At 42.5% G+C, this 20,082-nt stretch overlaps 2 protein-coding genes across 4 annotated transcripts in view; both read right to left on the reverse strand.

The window, feature by feature from the left end:
- Positions 1 to 20,082, reverse strand: part of LOC117263354 (uncharacterized) — a 130,808-nt gene that overhangs the window by 49,605 nt on the left and 61,121 nt on the right. The window lies entirely within an intron of this gene.
- On the reverse strand, positions 507 to 20,035 carry LOC117263489 (uncharacterized). Of its 2 annotated transcripts, XM_078176083.1 has the most exons (7): positions 19,767 to 20,035; positions 19,261 to 19,403; positions 16,371 to 16,435; positions 8,940 to 9,030; positions 911 to 1,098; positions 722 to 826; positions 507 to 627 (listed from the first exon to the last, which is right to left on the reverse strand). In XM_078176083.1, the coding sequence occupies exons 1-7, from the start codon at positions 19,884 to 19,886 to the stop codon at positions 584 to 586; spliced, it is 756 nt and encodes a 251-aa protein (XP_078032209.1). In that variant the 5' UTR covers positions 19,887 to 20,035; the 3' UTR covers positions 507 to 583. The 2 variants fall into 2 exon arrangements, with proteins under 2 accessions (XP_078032209.1, XP_033492783.1); XM_033636892.2 differs by lacking the exon at positions 8,940 to 9,030 and having other exon boundaries at positions 911 to 1,075; positions 19,767 to 19,998.

Below are 20,082 nucleotides of genomic sequence, written 5' to 3' on the forward strand. Positions count from 1 at the left end.
CATATTACGAATATATTTTGGCAAAGAGATTTCTGTTGTTGTTCTTTGGGCTGTAGCTCTGTGATGGTTAAAGGGAGAGTGATACATGTGGAAAGAGTGTCTCAGCTTTCATTTAAGATGAACGGCGTGTATTTTGAATAACGTGTGGTCGAGTTAGAGCCCGAAATATACTGAGTGGGTCGGGATATCGGTGCTGTTTGGAGTTGTTGGAGTTAGTTGTTGTTGTTGTTTATTTAGTTGATCTTAAAACTGAGTTTGGGGCATGTAAAAAGTTTTTTACAGCTGAGGTTATGCTGTTGAATTTGATGGGCAACATCACTATATTCTTCTGATCAGTGTATTGATACACACCAGGCCTTTATTAGCAGCTCTAGAGGTCACCCTAACATCCCAGTTGGGGATGTTAGGGTTCAACAGGTGTTCAAAGCATGGCCAGACCAGAATTGCATCTGTGTCTTGTGCACATTATTTTCTTGAACTAAATAACACAAAACAAGGACCACATGTTTGATGTTTGAGTCACCTTTTATCTCTTTTCTTCCTCAGTTTCAGTTTGAAATATTCATTAAAGTTTTTCTTAAATTTAGTCAGATGTCATCTTAACTCCCTCGCCTTCAGCACAGAACTCTGCAGAGAGAAAAGAGATAAAGAATTCAGTTCTGTCTGACATCACACATCTTGATTTCATAGTTTAATTTGATAGGTTTAAAAGGTAAAGCACCGTTCTTGGGGTCGTAGAGGAAGTCTGGCTCTCTGGAGAAGCCAAGGCAGCTCGCCTGCTGCTTGAAATGCTCCAGGTCTGAGTCCTTCAGGGTCGACTCTCTGCCTGGAAACAAAACAACAGAAATGCTTGACAAGTGCTTTGGATATAAAGTGTGTTATTTTGTTCCTCTGGATCATTCCTTCTTACTCATCAAATAAAGAGCCTGAAAGTTGATCTCATCCTCTGTAACGTTGCTGTTGAAATTCATCTTGTCCAGTAACTTCTTGAGGTTTCTGGCGGTGCTGTTAACGTTAAAGAGCAGACAGCTGTCACAGCTTGGCAGCAGCTGGAGCGCAGAGGTGAGGTTGGCGACTGAGGACAGAAACAAAGTCAGACTTTAAGTAAAAAAACAACATTCTCCACCCGAAATACTGTAAATTTAGCCTCTAATCCATTATCAGATATCTGCAGATGTATGCAGGATCCAGGCAACAGGACAAGATTTTGGTATCAGAAGTATTGTGGTTTCTGTTTGCCCAGCAAACAGGCCCCTGTGGGAGCCATGTGGGCCCCATGTGGGCTTTTTGTGGGCACTGGGGGCCAGGGCCAACCCCCACCAAACCTAAACAGGCCCAGTGTGGGCTGGCCCAGGTGAGGCCCACAGCAGAACTTTTCCTTGGGCTCCCTGCCGGCTCTCACTGGGCAGCCCACACTAGCAAACTGCCCACAGAAAACCCACACAGGCCCAGTGTATGTCAGCCCTTTCGGGCCCACAGCAACTTTTCTGCCTCTGGGCCCACACAGGTTTTGGGTTGTCAGCCCATACTCCCTGCAAATAAGGTTGTGATCATCTTACCCTTTTTTGTCCAGCCTAAATGTTATTATTTGCTGGGTAGCCTGGACTGACTTCAGACTTCAAGTTTTAGGGGGGAGGATTCCAAATCTCCAAATCGGAAAGAACAATTAAGACTTGAAGACTATACCTATATTCTGTAAATTAATTTCTGTGATATTATATTATATTATTGTTATTCGATTGTGATAGGTATTACCTTGAATTTGACATTCATTTTGATTGTATTATAACAATGACAAAAAAAAAAAAAAAAATAAAAATTAAGATAATAAAATCAAAATTTAAAAATGTTAAAAATAAATGGATGCTGTTTTTGTGAAGAGGAGATCCTCCTGGTTATGGCACATGATGTGTTTACCGGGTGCTTGCTGGGTACTGGGTGTGACGTAGGGTCACAGGAGGGATGGCCAACTCACGGATGTACACGCCCTGGCGGACTTGATGACGTTTTAAACTGTCCTTAATATTTGACAGGTAACTTTACTTTTTTAAATGACATGTTATTTCTTCGACTGTGACAGAAATGTTAATTCAACTCTTATGGTCATTTCTTGGACAGTGTCCCCGTTCGTTCCTGATTCGATATTTGGAAATATTTTGTCTGCTGAAGAACAGTGTATCACTGCGCATGCAGCCTGCTACAACAACAAGTTTTTCAAGCCGAGTATTCCAAGGTAAGTCTGTATTTTAACTTATATTTGGTTCTTAAACCAATTTTTTCGCTTAATGTCAAATATTTATTGACAGTGCAGGGCTTGAAATTTTTTTACATGGTAGCACTGGTGCTCCTAACTTCAAAAAGTTATGAGCACCAGCAAAATTTTGGGAGCACCCACCGTAATGTAAGAAGCACTAACAGTGTAATCAATTTTTTTTATTGCAACAAAAAGTCGACATTATACTGTATACATTACATTGTATGTGTATAGTACACTTATCATTAACTTTTTCAGTTGAAGACATTTTTAGAAAAAACACCACTGAACCACTAAACACCACTGTGAATGAAAGAGAAACCTTAGATGATGATAATACTGATGATCAGTATTATCATCATCTAAGGTTTCTCTTTTTCTCTTTCCCAATTGGTAAAACGCGAATGGGTCTGGACATGGACTGTACATTTTCTCTATTCCCGAGGGGCTGTATCAACGGCTGTCACTCAAAGTGCCCCTTCACGCAATTGGAAAGACGGAAAAACAATCAAAGTAAACGAAACGTGTGACGTAGGCTAGCACAACGCCACTGACATTCTTGTGAATGAGACATTCGACTCAGGGGGAAAAATAGTTGCACCAGAAGAATTATTTACACTCGCACCTGTGCTCCCAATTATATTTTGAGGTCGCACAGTTGAAATTTTGTCACTGAGTAAAAGGGTTTTGGCTAAAAGTAAAGTCAAACATTACATTTTAGCGAAAATGATAAAATTGCTTTGTCCTTTAGCTAATGTTAGCTAGCTGGTTTAGCTCTAACCAGTGCATGCGCTCCACTCCACTCCTCTGTTTTTCAGGCAGTAATGTTACAGCAAGCGGTGGGAGAGATTTAACAATATGCTATTGTTAAAGTGGGACAGCGTGTTATTGGCAAACTGGGACAACTATTCAAGTCACTCTAAAGGTGGAAATAAGTTCCCTTTTTATTCATCCCTCATAAATTTAGCTATATATCACGATACATCAACAAATTTACTTAAATTGCACAAATTAAGGTAGCTTGTAATGAAAATGATAATCGTGATGCTTATGCTAGCTAGCTAGCAAGCCCTTGCCCTGCCACCCCACACGTTATGCATACTCCTGTTTAAACTGATCTAAAACAAAAACTATAGTAGCTAGAACATTCATTTTTTTGTAGGTGAAAGCTAAGATTTATGTCTTTTACATTATTATGTTGCACACTTAGGGCTCTAGTTTCGCTGACCGGGCAAGGCAGGGGTGCAGCGCACCTGCGCTTCGCCAACTGGGTGTGGCCAGGCGGATTTTGCAAGTTTGGCACACCGTGCGCGCTGGTGCAGCTACTCCTCTGTCCCACCTCCGTCCCTCCTACCTGCGCAAGTTGGAAAGAGGGAGGAGAGAAGGCGTGGAGTGGGTTTTACACAGCCCATTCACATCACACCAATCAAATGAGCCCCTCTCCTCGCCCTTAAATGCGCCGCGCGGAGGCGTAATGAGAGTTTACTCAATTCGCCATGGCGGAAGATGATGTTTTGGTCCGGGAGGTCCAAGCTCGCAGTGTCCGAATATACGGAACTGCGAGCAGACCTCCACGGGCTGATGATGCAAAGGTAGCCTGGGAGGAGGTCACCACAATTGTAAATCAATGTTGCGTTTCTCTCGTTCGCGCGTGCTCTCTCTTTCTCTCTCGCAGTCTCACTCTGTTTCTTTTCTTTTGACTTTTCTAAGATGACAGATGCTGAATATATACTCCCTATCTGATGCTGTGGCTGTTTGTGGTTGGCTGAGAGGGATGTGAACTCATTAGTTTGCAGCTGTGTTAATCAAATCAGGTTGGGTTTCCATTGCGCGTGCCAAATGGTGCCAAACGGTGCCAGTCCCCTTTGATCTGACATCAGATGTGACGGGACAGTCGATATAGAGATACATTTATGTGCTGATTGCAGATAGTTGCATTATATAGTGGTTTTTGTGGGTATTTATTGCATCGTTAATGTGCCTGATATTCTGGAAACCTGCCTGTGAGGTTTTGGTGACGTGTGCGCACTGTCCGCCGGTCAACCAAACTTCGGCTTACACCGGCTGCGCTCCACCTGCCCTGACACTAGACCTGGTTTCAGCTGGCAAGCTTTTAGCGCACCTTCTGCGAAGCCTTTTGGCACGATACTGTCACTGCGCCAAGCTGGATCTGTCGACACCTCCCCCTGCTGCGCCGCCACACCCATCTCAGTGCACCTCGGTCTGCCAAACTACCAAACTGAGTGCGCCTCGGGTTGCGCTGCTCGAAACTAGCTCTGCGTGGGGTTCGCCACTCTTTGCCACCCTGTGCCACCCTGTGCCACGCCGGGAAACTAGAGCCCTTAGAGTACCAATGATGATATTAATGATGTTGCAAGTGTCCCAGTTTGGCAATATATGGTGTCCAACTTTACCAATAGCGCCTGGAAATTTTGGTTGTGGGTCAGTGAGTTTTTGGTGAAGGGTCATCCATCCTGTGTTTAATGTTTCTTTGCTTTTTCTTCTACATAGTATAGTAGAGATCACAAGCTATTTAGAATGGTATGATATGATGGGCCAAGACATTTGGTTCATAACTAGAAATTATGTTGAAGGTAAATTTTCAGAAAGTGTCCCAATGTACCCATATTTACCCTATATAAATATTAGGGCTGGATTAAAATAATCGATTCATCCAAATCAATCTTTACTGGAATGACCCCATATTGATTCATAAAATCCGAGATCGATCTTTTAATGTGCACTTTTTCCTATGGATGTGTGAAGCTTTAACCCCATTAATCTCGCCGGTAGTAAATGAGTCGCAGAGCTTAGCTCTGAACGACTGTAGTATTAAGAAGCTCCGATGTACTGGCTCTTTTATCTGTAACTGTTAACTTACTTTTTTACATTTGGGTGTAATTTATTATCATGCTGCAGTGTCTCCTCCTGCTGTCTGTGCGTCCTGGCTGCTGTGCCACTTTTATGCACACACACAGACACACAGCGGTGGAGACCGAAACGTGAAGATGATGTGAGCTGATGACAATTATGCTTGTTACTGTGAGTGCAATAAAACCTCCCTGAGGAAAAAGTTAAGACTTTATCAATACAGCTTATCAGCAACATGTAAACATGTAGAAAAGTGATATTTCAATCTGCTCTGTCTGCAGTCTCTCATCCACCACTGCTAATATTATGTTATAAACAAGCACAGAGGCTTTACACGGCTTTACAACGGTTTAGCTCAGTTCTCATATCTCATATCTTAAAACTTACCGGCGGTGGTCATGTGACCTGCAGACATTGAGTCTCCTCAGCAGCAGAGGGAGGAGCAGAGAGGACAGGAGGACTGATACTGACTGATATCTGTGTTCTTTATTCTTTCTAAACTTAACTCAGTATTGTGATGTCAAGAATATAATTTATTTTACTGACATTTTAATTTTGTTTCCAGTGAGATATTAAGTTTATATTGTGACTTTGCTGTTTTAATACTACTGTTGCTGCTCTAGAAACATTTAGTTATAAAATATTCAGTTTTAGTCCTGTTGTGAATTTATTATTCTAAAGAATAATTCATTGTAAATGTTACACTATTAGTACAGATGGAAATGAGCAGTTATAGCTAACTCTGGTGCAACCATCTCCTCATTTCTTGTAAATGATTAATGCTATTGCACACTGTCCCTTGATAAATTAAATAAACTAAACTCTGAGAATCTCTTTTGCATACTAGCAAAAATTGGTATCGTAACTGAAAATTATTCAATCGCAATGATATCGGATTGAATCGGATCAATTCAGGAAATCAGTGGCAATACCAAGCCCTAATATATATCGCCATGAGTAATGTTGACATTGCAGTTAAAGAGGGGAGGAGGAGGGGTTAAGTTTGAAATTTGTGTTTACAATAACTATGTGTGTGTGTGTGTTTTCAGAGTGGCACTGAGGCACACTGAAGACAGGCTGTCCCTTCAGTTTGCCTGCAGAGCAGCACGGTCCTCTACTCTGTAATCTGTTCACCTCCACATCACGGAGAAGAGCAAGACTTAAGATTTGACAAGGTATCAGCAGGCCCTACAGCATGTTCCTGAGCGCAGAGTTGACATTGTTATTGTTTAGACAACATGAAATGTCAGGTCTTCCATAATTCAGTGTAGCAATGCACCATTGTAGTTATAATGCATAGACTTGAGATTGTGATTTTCTCACAATTTTTATTTATCTATTTATTTTTCTTTAATTAATTAATTTATTTCTATTTGTTTTATTCATTTATTTTTTTTGCCTTTTGCCTTTATTCTAATAGAGACAGTCAAAGAGATGACAGGAAAACAAATTATTTGGGCCCAGGGTTACAAATGCTCAACTATTCCTTTGATCTGATAATCTGCTCACCTTTTTTTTCTCTCCGCATGAACACCTACACCTCTCTCTTACATTCACACCAGGGCTCATCTGCCTCTTTTTTTGTCTTTCACTGTTCTAATCTCTTCATGTTCTTCATGAACAGGATGCCCAAAAAAGCACAACTCCTTAATATTTTTCTTTCCCTGTCAATTTTGTTTACAGCAGCATTTGAGCCTCGTGAAGGAGGTTTGTTGTTAATGACATCAGTGTCTGAAACTTGAACATATATGTATAGTGTTACAATACAATCAATGAAAGGGCTAGCATATGAAGAAATTGCTGACCACACACATTGTTGTTAAATATATCTTTTTTTTTTGTTTTTTTTGTTTTAGAGGTTGTAAGAAAATGTGGCCTCCAGCCAAGTCCTCTGGATTCCAGAGTGGAGGAGGAGATTAAGGTGTGGTTCCGGAACTCCAGAGGCAGAGCAGGTGGACGGAAGGAGCGCTACCAACGTCTTCTACAATCCAGAGAAACCTCAGGTTTCTCCCATTACCACCTCCCCCCAAATTACCTCGTCCCCCGCCCACAGATGAACACAGGGAATTAATTGATTTGGTCGGTTGCAAAATGTGTGAGCGCACGCGTGCACGCGCACACACACACACACACACACACAGACACAGACACAGACACTAATTAGGGATTGAGTTGGGCAATATTTTAAAATTATTGGCAAACCCTATTAGGGATGCTTTCACTATCATTTTTATCATTTTTCCAGCATAGTTTCTCTCCTGTGTCACTGTTTTGGCATTCAGGTGTTTTTTGTATTATCCTGTCATGTTTGTTTTTTAACTGTATAGGTTGCTGGTTTGCTGCTTCATAATAAAAGCTAATAACACAATAACAAAGGACTTTTATTGTGAAGAATTTATTGGAAGTTCAGTGTTGGTTTGCTGTTTTACAGCTGCTCCACTCAAGCTAAGTTACTCTTTAGTTAGACACACCTTCAAGCAAGTAGGGCTGTTGTAATGGAAATGCAAATCCCTGTCGTGCTAGGTTGACATGCTGAGTCAAACTGAGTCAAGCCAAACTGGCACATGTGTATAGAAAAGGGGTAGAACATACATAATAACGTAATTGTTAGTATATAATTGATTTATTGTTAAAAGTGAAATATAATGCTATTTTTCAGGTTCATTCTTTGGCTTTAGGTGTCTACTAGAATAGGTTTACATGCTTTGTAACTTTGCAGACCTTGTACATGCATAAAAAAGCCATGCACACTACACACTGCACAATAAAAATAAGGGAGAAAAACCCCAAAAGTACATTTTGTCCCATTTAAATTCATTGTTGATTAAGCTAGTTCTTACTTGATGTAGAGAATCTATTTTTCCCAAAGGAACTTCTGTTATAATTGTCAGTGTGAAATAGTGTATCCACTGTGTAGCAAAATATATTAATGTATACATTAACTAAAGCTAAATGTAAATTTTGGGGGTTATATGAGGAGAGGAGTATGAGATAGTCATCAGTGCTGGCCTTGTCTGGGCCCAGTGGGGGTGGCCCACACTGCATTTAGGCTTATTGAGGGCCAACTTCTGAGGGGCCCTGTGCGGACAGCCCACTCGGGGCCCTCAGGCCAGCCCTAAGTGGGCCCATAGAGACCACAAAATCAGTGTGGGCCCTGTCTGGGCTGGGTGAGGGCAGCATTTGGGCTTATTGAGAGCCAGCAGTGGGCAGCCCTCACTTAAGTGTGAAGGTTGTCTTTAACAGAGGTGAAGGTGAACCAGGAAGTGATATTAAAAGTGAGTACAGATTCTATGAGTGATTTGTAGACAGCTGTTAAAATATCCTCTCTGACATCGAGCTCCTGAGTTTCCTCAGCAGGAACAGGCGTTGCTGAGCCTTCTTGTACACAGCATCTGTGTGCTGGGAGAAGGACAGGCAGGTATCAATCTCTGTGCCCAGATATCGGAAAGCCTCCACCTGCTCCACTGCCTGCCCGTTCAGCCTCAGAGGTTCAAAGAGAGGTTGAGGGGAAGCTGTTCGCCTCCCCCCACAACACAGCTCCTTGGTCTTGGAGATGTTAAGCTCCAGAGAGCTCTCTTTGATCCAGAGCATCAGGGTGTTAACCTGCTGATAGTAGGCAGCCAGAGACATGTGGTCCTTGATGTGGGCCACCAGGGCCATATCGTCTGCATACTTAAAAAGGGAAATGTCACTGTTATTACTTGTTATGTTGTTTGTGTAAATGGAAAATAAAATCGGTGATAAAACACAGCCCTGGGGGACACCAGTGTTTAAAATCATGTTCTGGGATTTAAAACCATTTACCACTACATACTGAGGCCGGTCCTGCAGGAAGTCTTTTATCCACAGGATAAGTGATGGGTTGACTTGTAGATCCAGGCGGTTGCAGAGGGTGACCGTGTTGACTGTGTTAAAAGTGGAAGAAAAGTCCATGAATAAAACCCGTGTGTGAGGGTGTGGGGAGTACAGGTGTCTGCAAACTGTGTCCAGGAGAGTCAAACAGGCATCCTCCACCCCACGCTTTGCCTTATAGGCAAACTGTGTGCCTGTCCACCACCATAGCAGTGAGGTGATCACTCACCACCCTCTCCATACACTATATACAAAGTATGGATGTGAGTGCCACTGGTCTGAAGTCCTTCATCTCCCTGGCATTGGATTTCTTTGGCACCGGTATAAGTGTGGACTCTTTCCACATCCGTGAGACACAGCTGGAGTCAAGGAGATGCTGGAATAGCATCACCCAGCTGAACTTAGCATTCCCTCAGCACCTTGCCCCTGAGCCTGTCCGGGCCAGAGGCTTTGTGAGGGTTGATGCGGCCCAGTATCGATGCAACCTTCCTTCCACCATGATTGATGGACGGTTACTGCTGGTGAGGGTCCAGTCATTCTGGGGGTGTGGCATGTCGAACCTGCTGTAGTAAATGTTCAGCTGCTCTGCAAAGGTGGCGGGGTCAGAACATTGGATCAGGGCTGGATTCTGGGCTCTGCCCATCATGGTATTAAGTCCCTGCCATGCCTCCCTTGCATTGCCAGTGGTGAATTTTTCCTTCACTTTGTTTTTGTAGTGGAGTTTGGCCAGCCTGGTCTTCCTTCTCAACTCACTATTAAACTGTTTCACTCTGTGTGTGTCTCCCTGTAGGAATGCCACTTTTTGTTATTCAGACACTGTTTCAGGTCCTTGGTAACCCAAGGCTTGTTGTTAGGATACAGCTTGACCTGTTCTGTTGGTATAACAGTGCCCTCACAAAAGGTCAAATAGGAGGAGATAGAGTCTGTCAGCAGATTTAGGTCTCCTTCACAGCTTTGGAAAAATATTTCCCAGTCAGTGATCTCCATGCAACCCCTTAATGCCTCGACAGAGTTATTGTTCCAGACTTGAACAGTTTTTGTTTGTGTATCTTCTGTTTTTAGTTTTTGTCTGCATTTTGGAAGCAGCAAAATGACATTGTGGTCGGAGCGACCGAGTGGTGGGTGGGGCTTTGAGACATAGGCTCCCGGTATGTTACCGAAACACAGATCTAGCGTTCTGTCAAGTCTGGTAGGTGTGATGACATACTGCTCCAAGTTTGGGAGCAGTGTGGTGACATCGCATCTGTTAAAATCCCCGAGCAGGAAGACAGGCTGATCGCTGCTCTGATTGACAGCTCTGTTGTAACAGTCAGCAATTCGCTCCGCTGCAAATGCGTTGTCAGGTCCAGGGACATACGCTAAGATAACTGTGGTCTGTGTAAATTCTCGGGGAAGATAGTGAGGTCTGAACGACACTGTCATGATTTCATGGTGTTTGCTGCATTCAGTCTCTCTGACAGTGAAGCTGACAGCCCACTTGGTGTTGACAGCCATGCAAAGCCCGCCCCCAATCGACTTCCGCGTCATCCCAGTGTCTCTGTCAAAACGGATGATCTTAAATCCATCTATATCGACCTCGGTTATTTCTTCTGACAACCAAGTCTCCGTGAAGCAAAAGAGACTGGTTTGACGGTAGTCGGAGTCAAGTTTGATGAGTGCGGAAAGTTCAGTTAATCTGTTGCGTAATGACCACACGTTGGAGAGAGTTATTGCAGGTAGTGGCAGCCTCCTACCTCGTCTCCTCATTCTGTTCCGTATTCCTCCTCTGGATCCTCTTTTCCTACAAATGCGCTTGATGTGGTAATTCCTCAGTAGATGCTGAGGTATCCCATTCAGGGAAAAAGGTGTCGCTTGTAGATCCAGGGAAGCAAGCCGCAGATCCAGCAGAGTCTCCCGTGAGTAGGTGAGCCTCCCTCCATGGCATGTCATGGGATTTGCTGGTGTAGTACAGATCGCAAATACTGGTTCCAGAAAGGCGATCAGGACACACAAACTCGCTAAATACTTGATCATGGTAGTCATACTTGTTGTCGTGAAATACCCCGCTTAATGTCTTTCAGAAAACACAAAACAACTCCGAAAAACATACAAACACACAGGAGCAACACGCCGCACACACACCAAATGTAGTTAGTAAAGTTAGTAAACTTGTTGCAGGCCAAAACCACCCTCATCCTTTGATTTAATAAAGTGTTTTTTGGTGATTCCTACAATCTTGTAACTCCATATAAAGGGCAGCTGTTTACAGTAAGAAAGAGAGATGAAAGATGGGATAGCTTGATTCATGACAAATGCAAGAGACAAATTTATATTAATATCGACAGAGCATTTATTTTTTAATATAAATCTATGCCTAAGTAGTGTTGCATTGTATGGAAAAGGGATACTTCAGCTGCCAGTATCTAGTTTAACAGAGGAATTTAAATGTACCAAGGTCAGGACAGAGCTCTTGTTATCTGGGAGTAAGGACATGGTAGTTAGGAGTGTGGTTCCAAATCCAATCAAGGGGAGGAAGTGGAACCCAAGATCAGCAGTTCAGGAAGCAGAGGCAGCTCTTAGGCATGCAGAGATTGTAGGTAATGTTCAGTTTGGCCGGGGAGGCCTGGGGCTTGGCTCAGGCAAACCGGTATGGAATAAAGCAGGTCTCAAAGATAAAAGAAAGCTGGTTGTGGAACAGATACGTAGACAGGAGGAGATATTAAGGGGTGCAAAGGTAGTGGCCCAGGCTAAGCAGGGACAGTGGTTGAATTGGTAAAGTGTAGAGAAGAGGAAGTTTAGTTGGAGGGACCTGTGGAGTATGGAGGAGAATCGTATTAGATTCCTGGTAGGGGCTACATACGATGTGTTACCAACCCCCCAGAACCTAAAACTGTGGGTAAATGGGGACTCATCATGGCCATTGTGTTCAGGTACCGCAACCTTAAAGCATATTTTGTCAGGCTGTAAAGTTAGCTTGTCACAAGGCTGATATACATGGCGACATAACCAGGTGTTGAAAAGTTTAGCTGCAGGCATCGAAGGGAAACAAAGACAGGTAAATTCGGAAGGTTTTAAGAATAGGAGTTTAGCAGTTCAGTTTGTCCGTGAGGGGGAGAAATACAGAAGGAATAAGTTAGCAAGGAGGCAAGGGTGTGGCCGCCTAGAATATGCTTGTGATTGGGAAATGCAAGTAGATTTAGGGGGAAAGCTTGTTGTTCCCCAGGAAATAGTTTGTACTAATCAGAGGCCTGAAATAGTATTGTGGTCAGTGAGTCAATGGATAGTTTATTTCACTGAGCTGACAGTTTCTTGGGAAGACTCAGTGGAAGAAGCCTATGAAAGAAAAAAGTTTAGGTATGCAGACTTAGGAGCAGAAGCTGAGCAGCGAGGATGTAAAACTAAGATTTGTCCAGTGGAAGTGGGGTGTAGGGGATTCATAGCAAGATCAGCTGTCTTGCTCCTGGGGGAACTCGGAGTGCAGGGACAGAGTTTGAGGAAGACAGTAAAGAAAATGTCAGATGAAGCAGCTAGATGTAGTCATTGGATTTGGATGAGGAGGAATAATGTTAGTTGGGGGCCAGCAGGGGGAACTACTAAGCAGGGTACATAACTCCTTGAGATCGGATGGAGAGATCCACCAATCAGTCCTCTCAGGAGAAAATCCAGGAAGAGGAAGGTTATTTAAGTGTGGGAGTGGCCTATTTGAATCCCTTTTGTTTGAGACCTTGCTGCAAGGTGAGTGTGTTCACTGATCCTGTGAGTTTATCTTCTCTATCTCCTTTAACTTTAGCTTATATTGGAGTTATGCTATGTAGCGTGTGAAATAGACTATGGTGAATGTGCTAGGAAAGGTAGTATTGGCACTGTCTCTACCTGGAGCTTGCATAAACGGAGCCTGGGTTTGTTGAAGGTGGCAGTGCTGTTTGGGCTGAGAAAGCCATGTGTAAGTAAGGAAAAAGAGGTTGTCTTATGGGCTCATCTTGGGGAGGTAGACTGTAAAGCCTAACCCGGTGGGGGAGTGTTATAGCCTTAATTAGGCTATTCTCCGTGGGTCTACGTCCTCTGTGGTAGTATAGGTAAGGTAGAAATTGTTGTGAGGGCTCGTCTTGGGGAGATAGACTGTACAGCCTAACTCGGCGGGGGAGTGTGATAGCCTAACAAGGCTTCCTTCCCTGGGTCTACCTCCTCTGTGGTAGTATAGGTAGGGTAAAGGAGGTTGTTTGGTCAGTGTGGGGAGCAGTGAGACCTGGCATTAGGGGAGTGTCTCTGGGACGCCAGAGATCACTGTCTAGCCTCCTGGAGGTGTCGTGGGACCAACTAGACGAAACACTGGTGAAAGGAGGTTCTCACCTGATGACCCCAAAGACATGTTAGTTATCACTGCTCATTGGTCTGTATAGTTAAGCCTTGCCATAATAGCTTATGATAGGGCTTAGGAGGTTATTCACTGAGTGCTGATCCTTTCTCTAGAGCACAAACTTCTCGTGTTTATTTGAAGAATATGTCCATGTAATAGGCCACATTATGTTAAATGAAGGTTTTGTAGTTACCTGTTGTATTTGGTAAAGAAAAGAAAAATGAAGTATTAAAACATAATTGTGTGTGATATTAATAGGTAATAATAAATAGGTTTTAATGTGTAGGCCCAAACAACAAAATTGTGGTCGGCCCCGCTGAATCTCACTCCAAGGTTTTTTGAAAAGTTGGCAGCCCTGGAGAAGCCGAAGGAGAGGCGCAAGAAGCGCTTCGCCACTACCCCGGCAAATTTGAAAGACTGCACTACTGCAGCATAACAAAGTCCCACTCTTTGAGCATAATGCAGGATCATGCGTATGCAGAATCACGGGAGACAGAATTCTTGTTGCTAAGAAAGCACAAAAGGGAATCAAAAAGGCAACGTGACTGGCGAATTTAAAAAATGAGGGTCAACATCAGGGTAGCCTTTCCCAGGTGGAAAGAGCTGCTGAAGGAGAAAGGTTTTAAAAGGGACGCAGAAGTTGCAGGTAAGTAAACTTTACTGCCTAAATTAGCCTACAGCTAGCTTTTTTCATTGGCTTGGTTAGCCTATGTGATTCGTTACCACAGGCAGCATATCAGTAGAAAAACACACTAGCCTCATTGGTGCAGGATTGACGGAATAAAAAAAAAATGTATACCCACTACCTCCATCAGTAGTTTTCTTTGTAGGCCTATCGGGCATAGACAGCGGTGGTAAGTGACAGTCTTACATCTGCTAACTATAATGTAGCCTATGTTTTTTTTCTCAAGGGACATTTCATTTAGCCTAATTCATGCTAAGAGTCAGGCCTGGACTGCACATAGGGAGAACCGGGACTATTCCCGAAGTTCTGTTCTGTTACTGGCCAGCTGGCCTGCCTGTCATTTTTTTCCCAACAGGCAGGTCAGGCCAATACAATCACAGGCCAGCGCCGCTGTCAGTGGCGTAGTGATGCGAGGAGAGGGATGAGGTGTGTGAGGTTGAGCCACTTGTCAGTTGTCAAAAGACAAGACGTGATTGGTTTGTTTCGATTTACACCCGCCCCAACAGTCCTACGTTGTAAACACAGCCAGCATGGTGAGGAGGGGGTTTGTCAACTCGCTTCGCGTGTGTCTGTGTAGGAGCCCACTGGCACTGAGACGTAAGGGAAAGTCGAATGAATGAGTACTCCATGAAGTATCACGTGACATGGTTTCATCAATGTTATCATAGCTTTTTAGTACACAGCGGCTACCGTAGTTGCAATACACATTTAAAAAAGTGAGGCGCTAGAGTGCGCTATCCATTTAAACGCAATATACGATTTCAACGTTAGATGGGAGAAATTCCTACACACTGTGTCTTTAAGGGACTCTGAACATGCCATGGTTGTTGTTGCCAGATGGGCTGGTCTGAGTATTTCAGAAAGTGCTGATCTATTGTGATTTTCACGTACAACCATCTCTGGGATTTACAGAGAATGCTCCGAAAAAGAGAAAATATCCAGTGAGCGGCAGATCTCTGGGCCAAAATGCATTGTTGATGCCAGAGGTCAGAGGAGAATGGCCAGACTGGTTTAAGATGATAGAAGGGCAACAGTAATTCAAATAACCACTCGTTACAACCAAGGTATGCAGAAGACCATCTCTGAAACAACACGTCCAACCTTGAAGCAAATGGGCTACAGCAGCAGAGGACCAAAGAGGGTGCCACTCCTCCCAGCTGACAACAAGAATGAGTCTACAGTTCACACAGGCTCACCAAAACTTGACAATAGAAGAATGGAAAAACGTTGCCTGGTCTGATGAGTCTGGATTTCTGCTGCAACATTCAGATGGTACGGTCAGAATTTGGTGTAAATTTTAGTGTAATGGTGTGGGGGATATTTTATTGGCACACTTTGGGCCCCTTAGTACCAACTGAGCATCGTTTAAACGCCACAGCCTACCTGAGTACTGTTGCTGACTGTGTCCATCCCTTTATGACTGCAGTGTTCCCATCTTCTGATGGCTACTTCCAGCAAGATATCACGCCATGCCACAAAGTTCAAATCATCTGAAACTGGTTTCTTGAACATAACAATGAGTTCACTGTACTCCCATGGCCTCCACAGTCACCGTATCTCAATCCAATGGAGCCCCTTTGGGATGTGGTGGAACGGGAGATTCACATTATGGATGTGCAGCCAACAAATCTGCACCAAGAATTAAAAAGGGGGTCCAATCTGGTACTAGCAGGGTGTACGTAATAAAGTGGCCAATGACAATATGGCAATAAAAAATGTTTTTATAGGCGTTCTAAGCAGTCCTGACTGTAGAATAAGACACAATAAACCTATATAAAGGCCCAGTCATGCAACAAATTAAAACAATACTCTGATATACTGTCATACTGCCAGAATCTTAAAAGATGCCATGATACAACTATTTGGTCATACCACCCAGCACTCAACCAAAGTACTGGATGCATTTAAATGTTGACCTGATGATGGTGCCAGTTGAAAAGTCAGAAGACACCAAAGTAATTACAGCTCATCCTGAGGGGAACAACAACAGTTTTATCACAATCCATCCAACAGTTGTTGCAACATTTCACTTGAAAAATATGAACCTCGAGGTGATGCATGAGTATAGTTCTGGGAATCACCAAAGTCAGTAATTTATCCTCTGAATGTCAGTTTCATCTCAGTCCATTCAATAGTTCAGTCTGGACCAAAGTGGTGGACCAGCAGACATTTCTGTCCCCAGAGCGACAACGCTGGTGTGGCTAAAAATGCTTTTAAAACTGGAAGGATGGAATTTATGTATTTTAGGAAACAAGTTGCTTATATCGAGGGGTTTAGTCTTGAATTCTTCAATTAAAAAATGCCAATAAAGTGCCTGTATGCAAAACTCCCAAACATGTAATTACAGTATCATGTAAGATCAGATAACTTACGTGACATTGTCATAGTGTTGCTGTCGATGGTTACGTTGATAGTTGTGCTCACGCAGGTTCCATTTCTGGGAAAAACAAGAGAGTAAGTGATGAGGTCATACTCTGAGGACTTCTTATTCATATTGACTGATGAAGTTAAGATTTGTTCCACTGATGAAGACTGAATGATACATTTTAAAGCTCTGAAAAAGTCTCTTAAGAAGACCTTAAATTATTCTTTTGTCAAACTACTCCTGAAGTCAGCATGTTTGACTTGACTTTAGGCGTGATTTTGATTTGATTTATTTATTTAGAACATAAAAAAAAATAGAAATAAAATAGTATGCGTTGTAGAAAAAACCTACAAAACAGAGACAAACAGTAAATCATGAACAGACTTACAATGAGAAACATAAATTAACATTTCGTGTCCGAAAAGGAGTAGGAAAAAGCATCATGCTTGTCTATACTAATCCATCACTAATCAAACTATTACATAAATACACTCTCTTCACCATCAATTAAACACACATCTGCACCACTGCACTTCTTAATCAACACATTCTCATTCTGACCCTGTCACATATTGACATGCTTGGTCATGGACTTTCCACATCCACATACGATGTGCAAGGTACCCTGTGTGCGTTGATTGTTGATGTTCTGACACACCATGTCAAGTTCTCTTCTTTCAAGATACACCTCTGTTTTCACAGGGAATTTAACCTTTACATACAGTCTCTTTCCAAATAAACGCATTATGTTGGTACAACACCGCTCTTGGGTGAAGGTCAGTGTTTGTTGGACCCATTCACCACCCCTCCTGCCCGCCCCACTTTGACTTTCGCATTTGCCCCAATGACGACAGGCGGCGTTAAACTATAATTGCAACTGGCTGTGTATCAGGCCAGTGTATCATGTTAAAGGATGACTTTTTCGTTGGTTTCTAACACCACAAGTCGCTGCCCAAGCACCAGATTTCAGCGACTTTGGAGTGAGACCAGGCTCTCTTAATACCTGATTTCCAGTACTACCCCATGTATAAAATGAATACGAATTGAGAATACTGACAACAATCTCACCCTGAGTGTGCTTTACATTCCCTCTAATCATTTCTGTACCTTGTGAAGATACTGTCTTTGTACCTCTTTTTAAATTGTATGATATCTTTACTTTGTTTGATTTCTTCACCCAGTACGTTCCACAAAAAAATCACCCCATGCTTTTCAGAGTGGTGCGAAAACAACATTGTTTCAAATTTAGTCTACCTCTGAAGTTGTAACCGCCTTCCCTGTCCAACAACAGTTTTTGGATGTAGGCAGGTAGTAAGTTATTTCTTGCTTTGTACATGATTTGAGCCGCTTTAAAATCCACCAGATCCATAAATTTCAGTTCATGTGACTTCAAAAAGAGGTTATTAGTGTGTTTCCTGATAACAAACATTGTGTAGGATTCCTATGGCTCAAGTCTGCAGTATGTATAATGGTTGTTGGGTGGTTTTGTAGGTGTTTCCCCAAACCTCAACAAAATATTTCAAATAAGGCAATATCAGAGAACAGTACAGAGTATACAGTGCTTTGTAATTGAGTATATGTCTGGCTTTTCCCAAAACTGCAACACTCCTTGTCAACTTTGTTCTTACATAATGCCATATGTGGTTTCCAGCAGATTATGTGGTGTATTATCACACCAAAAAATGTGTTTTCGGATACTCTTTCAATAATAACATCATCTTTCTTAATAGATACTTACCAAACAGCATTAGTTTGGTTTTGCTCAGATTTTATAATTAACCACATCTTTTAATGCATTCATTTCTGATGTGACCACCTCCAGAACCTACTGTAAATTGTCCCCTGAGCAGAAAATGTTCGTAGATCCGCAAATAATACAGTTTTCAATATTTCTGATACTTTACATATGTTATTAATATACAAAACAAACAAATTGGGCCCTAAAACTGACCCCTGTGGAACTCCACAAGTAACGTTCAAACGTGAAGATTTATGTTGACCAATCTGCATGAACTGTTGACAGTTCAGTATATAGCTATTAAGTCAGTTCAACAAAACCCCTCTGATGCCATACCTTTCCAGACCATGGTAGCTGTTAATAAACTATGGTGCAAATCAATTGATATAATAGGGAACTATATAACTTGTTGAATAAAACACCACAAAGTAAATGTGGTAATCAGTCCATACTGTTTCTAAACATTTACATGCTCGTCCAGTTAGGCCTATTATCAGTTAGAAATGAAAATGGACGTGTGGTATGCAACATGGGAAAAGTGTCAATTACATGAGTCTCACAGTCAATGCCTGAGACTCGGCAGCCCTGCAGTTAAAAACAGGGAAATTTCCGAGGACAGCTCCAGCCGAGGACAGACCAACAACAATGAGGGCAGTCCTTGGAAGACGGTAACAGTCCCTGGAAAATGGTGACGTCTGGTCACTCTGAAAAATTCCATAGGCTTTTTGTTGAGAGAACCAGTGCAACGCTAACAACTGCATCGGCCTATGGGGAAAGGGAAATTTCGGTTTATTTCAACCTGTCTCCTATCGTCCTAGGAGACAGGTTGAAATAAACCGAAATTTCCCTTTAACAATTAATAAATTCAGTGCCAGTTATTATAGCCTACATGCTTCCACACCAACTACATCATCACTTGGCAGAAGTCATTACACACAGTGAAGCTTTCAGCAACCTTGCACTACCGGTAAAAAGACCTACTCTGTCCTGCCTGCCTGACGCATCACATCCATACCCCATGTACTCCAGCCATAAGAAGGCAAAGTGATCATCTTTAGCAGGTTTAACGTGTGTTAGGGAAATTAATGTTGTGTTAATTATGATGAAAATATAACTACAGAAATTATTATGTTGTGTATTTGCACTATTACCCACTCACATCTTGTTCTCCTCAGACATAACGTCTCTATCGGCGCTTGATGACGGGCTGAGGTTTATCCAGCAGCTCTCGGTTAGCTTCAGGATGTTGTTAAAGACTTCACCATCACTGTAACCTGCAATGAGGTTTGTCCTGCCATACATCTGCACAAAAACATGGAGTCAATAAGTGACAGCAGACACAGTTATTTCAATAATGGAGGGCTTAACACTGAACCTCAGTGGTTTTGGTAACAATCATAATCTCTTGTTATTTGATCACATTTTTAATGGTACTTTTGCCAGTATTTAACTCTTCTTCTCAGGCAGACCTCTTTAGTCATTTAACATTTGCAAACATTTTCATGGGGAAAAAGTAGACCAGCACATTCATACTCCACAAAGTTAGGTGTTAAGCAAAAATTTAAAAAGGCACCTAACACTAGCTGGACTAACACAACTGTTCTGTGACAAATCATCTGAAATCAAAGGAAAATCAGACAGGTGAAGATGAAGATGAAGGCTTACTACTGAGCGGTCAGCCAGAGACAGAGGTGTGACTAAGGGTTGGCATTCTTCAGGTGTCAGAGCCGAGGTGCTCAGAAACAGCCCCACTACCAGGAGATGACTGCTGATCCACAGATTCATGATGCTGCAACTGATCAGCTTTGGAATGTAACTAGAAGAGATCTCAGGTGACAGCTGCACTACACAAAAGCAGCGATGACTGAGCTTCACCAAGCTGGTCAGCCTTTATAGAAGCGAAGCCTTTTTAAAAAAAAATTTGCCCAGAGTTGACCAACCCATATTCTATAGCCAGCGTTCCTCTCTGCAAGTTCAACAG

This window comes from Epinephelus lanceolatus, chromosome 16 (assembly GCF_041903045.1).
Source record: "Epinephelus lanceolatus isolate andai-2023 chromosome 16, ASM4190304v1, whole genome shotgun sequence".
NCBI lineage: Eukaryota > Metazoa > Chordata > Actinopteri > Perciformes > Serranidae > Epinephelus > Epinephelus lanceolatus.